Source organism: Lactuca sativa, chromosome 3 (assembly GCF_002870075.4).
Source record: "Lactuca sativa cultivar Salinas chromosome 3, Lsat_Salinas_v11, whole genome shotgun sequence".
Taxonomy (NCBI): domain Eukaryota; kingdom Viridiplantae; phylum Streptophyta; class Magnoliopsida; order Asterales; family Asteraceae; genus Lactuca; species Lactuca sativa.
This window is the reverse complement of record NC_056625.2, coordinates 76,945,427-76,957,087: the sequence shown is the minus strand read 5'-3', so window position 1 is coordinate 76,957,087 and position 11,661 is coordinate 76,945,427. Positions and strand designations below refer to the sequence as shown.

At 44.0% G+C, this 11,661-nt stretch overlaps 1 protein-coding gene and 1 non-coding gene across 2 annotated transcripts; one reads left to right on the top strand and one right to left on the bottom strand.

Annotated features, from left to right (window-relative positions):
* Positions 1-772: 772 nt before the first annotated feature.
* Positions 773-844, top strand: TRNAE-UUC (transfer RNA glutamic acid (anticodon UUC)). Its single transcript has one exon. It is a non-coding gene; the product is annotated as a tRNA-Glu (tRNA).
* Positions 845-10,142: 9,298 nt separating this feature from the next.
* On the bottom strand, positions 10,143-11,217 carry LOC111912585 (probable ribose-5-phosphate isomerase 2). The gene has a single exon (XM_023908326.2). The coding sequence runs from the start codon at positions 11,066-11,068 to the stop codon at positions 10,274-10,276; it is 795 nt and encodes a 264-aa protein (XP_023764094.1). The 5' UTR covers positions 11,069-11,217; the 3' UTR covers positions 10,143-10,273.
* Positions 11,218-11,661: the final 444 nt, after the last annotated feature.

Below are 11,661 nucleotides of genomic sequence, written 5' to 3'. Positions count from 1 at the left end.
TCAATTTTATTGTAGAGCCGTATGCAATGCATAATGCCCGTACGGTTGTTCGATTCTATCTTTTTTTCTTGTTATTATTTTATCTTTGTTTTCTCTTCCCTTTATCATGCGAAATAAAGAAACCTTTTATTTTCTTATATCATCAGGGTAATGATCCATCAACCTGCTGGTTCTTTTTCTGAAGTAGCAAGGGGAGAATTCATCCTGGAAGTGGGAGAACTGCTGAAACTACGTGAAACCCTGACAAGGGTTTATGTACAAAGAACGGGCAAACCCCTATGGGTTGTCTCCGTAGACATGGAAAGAGATGTTTTTATGTCAGCAACAGAGGCCCAAGCTTATGGAATTGTTGATCTTGTAGCGGTTGAATGACAATAGCATAGCCTGGATTTCGCATCAATTCGTGATTTGAAATTACCCCTGCCGAGTTTCATATTAATATATTATGACTTTTAATTACTATTCTATTCAATAAAAGGAATTCATAATCATGCGGTTAGGATCGATCTAAACCAGTCCATTATGTATATGATTCAACATGCCAACGATTGAACAACTTATTAGAAATACAAGTCAAATCATCTGCAGGTACATAAACAACTTGAATAGAAGTTATGGACCCTTCTTTGGTAGAAGTAATTCTTTCTTGGTGTCCCTCGGCTGATGTATATTTAAGTTAAGGTGGCCTTAGGCCTTATTCCCTATTGTATTTGTATTGTGTAGTGCTTTTTGATTTCCTAAAGGTGGCCATAGGCCCCTATGGTCCATTGGTGCCCCTATGGTCCAGTGGTTACGACCTCTCTCTTTCATGGAGAAAACGAGGGTTCAAGTCCCTCTAGGGGTATACCAAGACCATAGGAGTAGGATTTTATCAAAAGTGAAATATATTTGTCAAGTCCGCCTGGTAGACGAAAGGAAGTTGATTATGGAACGTCTAATTAGGCGTTGGGTCGTAGGCGATGTCCCCTGTTAGTGAGGGTTGAGCGCATATTATGTTAAATACAGTTTAGGGCGTTGTGGTGATACTTGACACAAATGTGGGTAGGTGTGGAAGGTAGTAAGGGCCCATACTACTGAAAGCACAGGACCCATACGCATATCAAGGAAGTCACAACCCCTAGGGATTGAGGGTAATTGGTCTTCCGTCATTATATGATATGTCTGAGACATTGAGTGTGTTTGCAGTATGGTGGTGACGAGACGTGTTTCTTCGGGGTCCGAATCAGGATCAAGATCAGGATCAGGGTCAGGAGACGGAGGATTGGAGGTGCCGATAGCACCTGAGCCCGTGGTTCAGATAGGGACTGAGGAGTTGGATGCCTGGATTCGGGAGATCATGCACAAAGAGATTGCTGCTGCATTTCGAGCGCAGCTGCTAGAGATGTTTGGGTCGATTAAGACAACGATGGTCGAGTATTTTGATGAGCGGTATGCCGCTCTAGCAGAGACCGTTGCCGCTGCAGCCACTTCGGCTGTAACTGCTGCAGGGGTTGGAGGAGGAGGAGCCGGCAGGGCTTTCCAGTACCGGGACTTCGACAATACGAATCCCTTGACATTTGATGGTACACAGGATGCTATTCGGGCTATGAGGTGGTTATCTGACGTGGAGGGGTGTTTCTTCACATGTTCATGCCCTGCTGACCAAAAGGTCAGGTGTGCCCTGAACTTGCTGAGGCTTGGGGCGAAGGACTGGTGGAGGCTGACGACTTGGTTGTATAATGATGATTAGAGGGCTGCTATTACCTGGGAGCAGTTGCGGGATATGTTTCGCACCCGCTACATTCCGCGCGTGGAACGGGAGCGGCTTGCTCAGGAGTTTTTGACCTTGACACAGGATGGGGAGTCTGTGATGGAGATTACCCGTATGTTAACGGAGAGGGCTATGTTTTTCCCGGAGTTTGCTTTAGAGCAGTCTTAGATGACTCGTTATCTGAGTATGCTCAAGACGGATATTCGACAGTTTGTGTCTACTCAGCGATGTGATACCCTCCTGGACCTACAGGAAGCCGCACGGCGGCGTGAGTTGGAGATAGAGCTGTAGCTGAAGGAGCAGCGTCAGGCACCGGAACAGTCTCAGTCGGCGCCTAAGCGGTCTAAGACCGCTGATACACGGTCAGGGGGTCATCAGAGCCGCACTTGTGGAAAGTGTGGTAAGGCTCATTCAGGGGTTTGTCGAGCAGGAGGTGGGTGCCACAAATGTGGCAAGGAGGGGCACTATCCCAGGGACTGCTGTCAGTCCGCCCTTCCAGCATATATGAGGATTTGTTACCATTGTCATCAGGTTGGTCATGTGAAGACGAACTGTCCGTAGCTCGCCGCCGAGCCGGCGCAGGGTTCCGCGCCAACTACTGTGAGGATTGGAGATGTGAGGCCAGTCAAGATGGAGCCTCCGAAGGATCAGGGTCGCGCCTTCCAGCTCACGGCCGAGGAGGCCAAGGCAGCACCGGATGTGGTTGCTGGTATGTTCCTATTCTTTATCTCAGTTATTGTATTTGTTTTATGCTTATTGGTCGTGCCTATGATCAGGTACGTTCTTAGTAAATTCTTTGCCTGCTTTGGTTTTATTTGACTCGGGGGCGAGTCGGTCATTCGTATCTCAGATCTTCTCTAGGGGGTTCAGTGTGCTGATAGATGATCTTGAGTGTCCGTTGCAAGTTTCGATCGCCAACGAGCACGGGGTTTCTGCTTCTTCGGTCTACCGAGGATGCGAGTTGGAGATTTTCGGGGTGTCTTTCCCAATAGATTTGATTACTATCCCCATAGGGGATGTATGCGTGATTGTAGGAATGGATTGGCTTAGCCGTTTTGGCGCCATAATCGATTGTGAGGGACAGCGGGTGGTGGTTCGAACCCCAAGTGGGGGAGAACTGGTAGTATATGGTGAGGGCACCAGGTCGGGATCAGGGTTCTGTTCGGCGGCCAGGGCTCGACAGTATATTCAGCACGGGTGTGCCGGTTATTTGGCGTATGTGGTAGATATGCAGGTTAGAGAGCAGCTCTCAGTTTCAGAGGTCCCTGTAGTTAGAGAGTTTGCTGATGTATTTCCGGAGGAGTTACCCGGAGTGCCTCCGGTGATGCAGGTTGAGTTTAGGATTGATCTAGTGCCAGGTGCGGCCCCTATCGCCAAGGCGTCGTACCGTTTGGCACCGCTAGAGATGCAGGGGCTGTCATCTCAGTTGCAGGAACTGCTGGGTAAGCAGTTTATTCGTCCGAGTAGCTCACCCTGGGGAGCACCGATCCTCTTCTTCAGGAAGAAGGATGGTTCGCACAGGATGTGCATTGACTATAGGGATTTGAATAAGTTAACGGTGAAGAACCGTTATCTGCTCCCGAGGATATATGATCTTTTCGACCAGCTGCAAGATGCATCTTGGTTTTCCAAGATTGATTTGAGATCAGGTTACCACCAGGTCAGGGTGAGGGAGGAAGATGTGGAGAAGACCGCGTTCCGGACTCGTTATGGTCATTACGAGTTCGTGGTGATGCCATTTGGACTCACCAACGCGCCAGCAGTGTTCATGGATTTGATGAACCGAGTCTGCAGACCGATGCTCAATCGCTCGGTCATTGTGTTTGTAGATGATATCTTGGTGTATTCCAAGACCCGAGAGCAGCATGAGGAGCACCTCAGGGAGCTGTTGGAGGTGCTGCGACGAGAGCGGCTTTATGCCAAGTTCTTGAAGTGTGAGTTCTGGTTGCGGGAGGTTCAGTTCCTTGGACATCTCGTTAACCAGGATGGGATTTTGGTCGATCCGTCCAAGGTGGAGGCGGTTATGCAGTGGGAGACTCCGAGATCTCCCTCAGACATCAGGAGTTTTCTGGGCTTAGCAGGGTATTATCGGAGATTCATTCGTGATTTCTCCAAGGTTGTTGTACCCCTCACTCGTCTAACGAGGAAGGGAGTGGATTTCCGGTAGGGCCCGGAGCAGCAGAGGGAGTTTGAGACCCTCCGACAACGGTTATGCGAGGCGCCAGTGTTGACACTCCCCGAGGGAGTGGAGGATTCTGTGGTATCCATCATAGGGGCAGTCCTCATGCAGAGGGGGCGAATGATAGCTTATGCATCGCAGCAGTTGAAGCCGCATGAGACGAGATACCCCACGCACGATCTTGAGTTGGGAGCGGTGGTCTTCGCTTTCAAGATTTGGAGGCACTATCTGTACGGGGTCCTTTGTACCATATACACGGATCATAAGAGTTTGAGGCACATTATGGATCAGCCGAACTTGAATATGAGGCAGCGCAGGTGGCTGGATGTAGTCAAGGACTATGATTGTGAGATCCTTTACCATCCTTGTAAAGCGAATGTGGTCACGGACGCCCTGAGCCGCAAGTCAGCTGGGTCTTCTACCCCAGCCAGATGTATGAGGATAGCGGTGGATTCCCCGCTGGTGGGTTTGGTCAGAGATGCTCAGATCGAGGGTATGAAACCGGAGAACGGGAAATTGGAAAGGATTAAGGGCGAAAGCGCCCAGTTTGTTTAGGATAGTCGCGGGCTATTGACGCGATATGGTCGGGTTTGGGTTCCGATGACCGGAGGAGTTAGGCAGACAGTGATGGAGGAGGCTCATAAGTCTCGTTTTTCTATTCACCCGGGGGGCTACCAAGATGTATCGAGATTTGAGTTTGAGTTATTGGTGGCCTGGTATGAAGTGAGATATCGCTTGGTACGTTGAAAGGTGCTTGACCTGCATAATGGTCAAGGCCGAGCACCAGAGGCCGCATGGTAAGTTGCAGCCCCTGGAGATTCCCATGTGGAAATGGGAACGGATTACGATGGATTTCGTCACAAGGTTGCCGAAGACGGCAAAGGGTTTCGACGCTATATGGGTCATCGGGGATTGATTGACCAAGAGTGCCCATTTCCTAGCTATACGGGAGAGTTCATCGGCGGAGAAGTTGGCCGACCTATACGTCCGCGAGATTGTCTCTTGCCATGAGGTTCCATTTTCCATAGTTTCCGATCGGGATGTTCGATTCACTTCCCGTTTTTGGCAGAAGTTCCACGAGAAACTAGGCACGAGGCTGCATTTTAGTACAGCGTTCCATCCGCAAACTGATGGGCAGAGTGAGCGGACCATTCAGACCCTCGAAGATATGTTGAGGGCGTGCGTCATTGATTTCGGTGGGAGTTGGGATTCCCACCTACCACTTGTAGAGTTTGCCTACAATAACATCTATCATTCCAGTATTAGCGCCCCGCCTTTCCAGCTGTTGTATGGGCGGAAGTGTAGAACCCCAGTCTGTTCGGGCGAGGTTGGGCACAGGGTGATGGGTCGGACAGAGGTAGTTCTGCAAACTACTGAGATGATACAGCAGATTAGACAGCTGCTGCAGACCTCTCAGAGTCGACAGAAGAGTTATGCAGATCGACGCCGATCTGAGTTGGAATTTCAAGTGGGTGACATGGTTCTCCTGAAGGTCTCACCCTGGAAGGGTGTGATCCGTTTTAGGAAGAGGGCCTGAACTATGTTCCAGGGTTGTCAAGGTGGCTTATAGGCTAGAGCTTCCGGAGGAACTTATCCGGATCCACAACACATTTCATGTTTCGCAATTGCGAAAGTGCGTCATGGACCAGGATGCAGTGGTATCGTTGGATCACATTCAGGTCGATGAGCGCCTGAACTATGTGGAGAGGCATGTAGCTATCTTGGAAAAGAAGAAGAAGATTCCGCGGAACAAGGAAATACCTTTAGTAAAGGTGCAGTGGGAACATTAGAGGGGATCCGAGTGGACGTGGGAGACAGAAGTGGAAATGCGCGAGAATTACCCGACATTGTTTTCTTCAGCGGACTTCGAGGACGAAGTCTAGTTCAAGTGGGGGAGAATTGTAACACCCCGATTCTCAGTATTAATTAATTAAGAATTTAGGGATGAGGCTCTACTCGACGAGTTGGTCGACCTACTCGTCGAGTAGCAGCGGGGTGAGAACACGCGTTTAGTGACATACTCAGCGAGTCCACTATTGGGACTCGGTGAGTAGGAGATGGCAGATGAAACCCTAAATCCCGGGGTTTTCACCCCTATTTAAAGGAGCCTCAGCCTCCTTTGGGCCTCCTTACAGTCTTTGAGAGCCCTTGAAACCTTAATTCGTGTGTGTGTGCTTTGGTGTGGGTTTGAAGCTTGGGAAAGAGGATCTTGGAGGAAGGAAGCTAAGAGTGCAAAGGAAACTGAAGCAAGAAAGGAATGGGAAGCGGGTTTTGCCTCAGCTAGCACCGTTTGAAGGTATCAAAGTACCATTCTTACTTCCTTTTCTTCCCTTTGGTTGATTCTAGGGCTTTTTATGGATTTTCAAGTTAGGATGTTGAGCTATGGGCTAGATCTGAAGTTGTAACTTTAGATCTGAACCCTTCTTGGATGCTAGAGTCATAAAGTTGTTGTATTGGTTGTGGTTGGAGTCCCTCTTGGACTAGAAGCTCCATTAAGAACTTAAAATAGACATTTGGAGCCTTTATAACCATGCATGCACGTAAAGTTTGCAACTTTACGTGGTAAGTATGCCCTCGAAGCTTGGATATGTGATTTGGAGCCGCTGCATGGCTCAAATCAAGTCTGTATGGAAAGAGGACTGGATGGACTCGGCGAGTCGCAAGAGTGAACTCGGCGAGTCACATGAAGATGGTCATTGAACTCGGCGAGTTGGATGAACAACTCGGCGAGTCCGATGAAGATCACCATAAAACTCGACGAGTTGAAGAACAACTTGGCGATTCGGATGACTTTTCCCTTGGGTAGGCATGCGTGTGTACTTGTCGAGTTGCAAGGAGGATACTCGACGGGTGGCCCTTAAGGATTGATCAGGATTTGAAGGAACTCGACGAGTCACTCCGATGACTTGGCGAGTTGGAATGTGCTCCATGGACTCGGCGAGTGGCCGAGTGCACTCGGCGAGTTGAGGTCAACATGGACTATTGACCTTGACTGAGGACTCTGACCTTGATCAGGAATTACTAAGGGGTTATGGGGTGTCTCATAAGAGTAAGAACTTATGAGTATATTGTGCTATGGTTATAGGTGGTGGAGCCGGTGTCAAGTGATCCGATAGTTGGGGTTTGCATTTCAATCGACATCTGCGAGGTGAGTTATCCTCACTATATCGATAGGGTCTACGGCACCAAGGTCGGCCCTTTATGATTCACATCCTGGTCTAGGATGGTTGCTTTGTTATTGACATGTTAGATTCATCCTGGTTTAGGATGGGTGTTATGTGATTGCCATGTTAGAATTCATCCTGTTTAGGATGGTTGTTATGCTAGAGATCGGTTAGATCGGTTGTCATAGTATGCTACATACGATTCAAATCTGTTAGATCGAAATCATGATAGATAGCATGATATGCTTTTATGATCCGTAAGGATTGGTATGATAGTGACCTGTTAGGTCAATGCTCTAGTTACAAGTGAAACTCTATGATTGATGGTAATTGAGATAGATATGTTTGCTATGTGTATGTGCCGGTATATGATAGTATGCGTACATGGTTAGTTGCTGGTTGGATGGGTTGAGGTGGTCCTGCTTTGTGCTGAAGGCCAACACACCCTTTGAGTGGTCCAGGGAGACTGTAGGTCCATGCGGCGGACCAGTCATGCCGAAGGCTCGAGATAGATTCAGATAGACTGTAGGCCCAGTAGGGCGGACCAGTCCGGCCGATGGCCCAGTATGTATGTTTTTTGATTGATCGTTATTGCTATGGCTTCTGCTAGTGTGGTATTGGTATTTTGGGGGTAGCTCACTAAGCCCTCGGGCTTACAGTTTTCAGTTTATTGTTTCAGGTACTTCTGGAGAGCGAGGGAAGGCGAAGGCGTGACCGTACCGCTCCTCATCCTCATGATCTATTTTGGGACACTCTGATGATAAAAGAATTGGAAACGGTTTTTTTTAAATAATTACTATTTGACTCTTTTGTTAGTATTAAAAGTTTAAATTTGGCGTAAATTTTATGGGTGTTACACCAAATCACTACAAGCTTGTCGGATAAGCAAAACGATGAGGATAGTGGAGAGAAGGACAACGATTTGAGAGAGAGTGAGAGAGAATGGCGGTGATTCGAAAAGATAAAGGTGGGTTGTTGGTACAGTTAAATTCGTAGCCATCAGTTTGTGAGGGAGGGAAGGTGAAGTTTGGTGAGTCGTGTAAGTGTGAGAGAAGTCGACGCCAGGAAAAAAGATGGTGACATTCATATTTTTCAGGCAGTAGAGAGAAAGGGAATTGGGGGAGGGAATATGGTTGGGGTAAGGTTATATTTGTTTTCTTTTTTGTTTAACTATTAATCAGAAAAATACAAAATTAATAAAAAGAGAAGGGAAAACAAATAGAAATGGCAAAAAGGTTATTTCACACACTTCCAATTATGAAACGGACTAAATTTGCAACAAAATAAAAACTTTGGACCTTTGGTGCTAGTCCAAACATTTTTGGACAAAAGTGATAATTTTCAACATACCACAGGGACCATTTGTGCAATTTTGTCTTCTAGAAATGTTTTTAGAAAATAGAGTAAGTATTCATCTTTAATTTTTAATGAAAAATTATGAAAACATTATGGAATTTTCATTTACGATTTGAAAATTTTAGAAAACTTTAAAAAACCTGTAAAAAATAATTTTTTTTCTAATTTACATGCAATTAAAAAAAGATCATATTTTTATATTCTTTTTTAAAAACTAAATAAACCAAACGAATTTTCAAAATTTTCATTTTCATTTGAAATTTTTTCTAATAAACTAGAAAATATTCCACAACAAAACACATCGATTTCATATATTAAAGAATTAGCAAAAAGCTATCAAAACATTACAAAGGAATCGATAATAATAGATTGAATAACCAAGCACCCTTACTAACACTTATTTTACTATTTCTATATAAAAACGAATTGCAAGAGTGGTGAGACAAACTATCAACTAAGGAACTATTTTTTTGAAATTTTAATTCTCGTTTCCTTAGGTTCAATCTCCCTAAGTGGTGTCCGCATCCATTTTTGCGATTATTTAGTTAAGTTGTCCGAAAAATAAATAAAAATTTGATTCAGTAAAAAAAATTGAATCATTAATGTTATTACTTGGATGTGTGACTCCAGTACACCCCAAAAAAGCTCTTAAGTATTAGACAATACATGTTAGCCCCAAAGATACGGTGGTTTTGATGTCATCTTAGATTTGAATAAGAAATGAGGAATCCTAAACTAGCTATCTAGGAGATTATATAAAGAAAAAAAAAAAAAAAAAAACAAACGAGAACTCCAACATATATAAAAAAAAAATAGGATTAAAAAATTAAAAAATTAAAAGATAATAAAAAAAGGATAGGACCTTTTCGATCTAAAACTCCAACACTCCCCTTAAATGAAAACTTAATGAGATTGACTATATACATCGAGCCCTTAAAGTGCTAAACACCGACTATGATATCATGTTGGTTAGAGTGAGATATTATATTTGGAGTCATCGTTTTGTTAAAAAAAAGGCTTGCAACTATATGAGTGACTTTGGAAGAAACATGAATTTGTAGAGAGGTTTCTAGTTATTAAAAATAGTTTGATAATTGTTGATTGGGTCAAATATAATCGAATCAATGTCCATTGAATCATCAATTGTCTTGAAATATAGTAAGTAAGAGTTATATAATAAGACAAGTAGAAGCTTCTAAGTATGATATCAAATAGTCTAAATATAACCGATTAAATCCAACCTTATAGGACCAAGTGAAATCCAATCGAGCCCAATAAAACCATATCAAATAAATAGTCCCTTAGCCAAACTTTACAAGGTTACGAACTAATCTTTAAACCTAAAATTGATGCCAATTTTGTAGTCTAGAAGATAGGTTTTGGGTGGAGGCCACCAAAGAGAGCATCATGATATGTTTGCATGCCCTAAAAAAGGTCGGATGACCATATTTCCAAACTAGTAAATCCAAAAATTGTTAAAATTTCAATGAGCCTAACTGCCTAAACTCTTTTAATTATATAATAAGCAATCAAATCTGTCAACATTCGTGGTATTTAACCGACATGACATTTACACATTTTTCAGAATAATTAGTTTTCTATAAAAATTCTTTTTGTAAAATACGATGAAAATGATAAGATTGTTGAAGATACGTTAAGGATATCTTGTGGTTGTAGCAAGTTCGACGCAAAATCCTCCTCAATAGTTCGTCAAATAAACGCATAAAAATTGAATAAAATTTCATCGGAGAAACATAATTCCTAATTTCATTTCCTAATAATGTTAGCTAGAAACCAAAATCTCCGGTAGCCATTGCCATAGAACTAACATTTATGCCTCACGGTAACTCCTAGTTCTCCGGCGACTATCAAAGTAGTCGCCATGTCAAGAAACATTCCATGTTCTACCACTCCGGCCAGTCTTAAAATTGCATCGCCGGCAGCCTTCAAATCCCCAATGTCTTTCTTGAAATACAAATCGATAATGAAATTCCCATTATCAGTCACAAATGGCTTACCATTTTCCGGCGAAGTACGAAGCTTTGCAACACAACCAGCTTCTTCAAACAACGATTGAAGCTTCTGCGCTGTGAATTTCCAGCAAAAAGGAACGATTTCAACCGGCATGGCTAACCCACTTCCTCCGACATAGTCCACCAGTTTGGATTCATCGACAATCACGACGAATTTCTTGCAACAACCTTCGATCATTTTCTCACGAAGCAACGATCCGCCTCGGCCTTTGACCAAATTCATATCTGGGTCAACCTCATCTGCTCCATCAATGGCCAAATCGAGAACAGGGTGGTTATCAAGGTCCGACAGAGGTATGCCCAGAGACAAAGCTTGCTCATGAGTCATCGTCGAAGTGGGTATTCCGACGATGTTGCTTAGTTTTCCTTGCTGGAGAAGCTCTCCGATACGGTCAATAGCGTGTTTGGCGGTGGAGCCGGTTCCGAGGCCGAGAACCATGCCGGATTCGACAAACTCGACGGCCTTGTAGGCGGCGATTTTTTTGAGTTCGTCTTGGGTTAAGATGCGTTGGTGGGGTGAAGGGGACGGCGACGACATTAGTGCGGCGGCGTTGGCTTTCTTTGATCCGAGATAAGCCATAGCCATCTTTAAGGGAGTTTTGGGGTAATGCGTTGGAGCAATTGAGACCGAAGAATGGAAAGGAAGATAAGAATGAAATTTTTTAGGGTTTTGATAATCTTTGAAGATCTGAAATGGGAAGATGAGATTTGGAGAGAGAAACGTGTTGGGGTCGAGCAAATTTGGGGGAAACCGAGTGGGGTATTTATTAGGAGAAGCAGGGAAGGTTCAGTGAAGGGTCCGATTTGGAGAATCGGGTCAACTCGATTCGGTTTAATTTGGATAAGTATCCTCCCCCCAAGTCCCTAATCTCAAATCGGTTATGTTTATACACATTTTAATTCTTATATTTAAAAATATTTTAGTTTATATTCATATTTAGTTCTATCTTTTTTTTTAATGAAAAATAATAATTACTCTATATAATAAAAAATGGTTGTGAACTTTTTGATTAACCTGTTAGATGGAAGGTTTACATTCAATTCGACTAATATTTTGGTCTTTTATTAGAATATTATAGTGTTATACCTTTTGCATTTATCCTTATTAGCATTTGTGTATATCTACGGTTTCCTTATACAACTCTAGCCGATGTGTATATATACTCCTAGGGAGATATG

Bases quoted from the DNA above. Each gene is read 5' to 3' on its own strand.
- LOC111912585 (XM_023908326.2), bottom strand. From the start codon at position 11,068: ATGGCTATGGCTTATCTCGGATCAAAGAAAGCCAACGCCGCCGCACTA.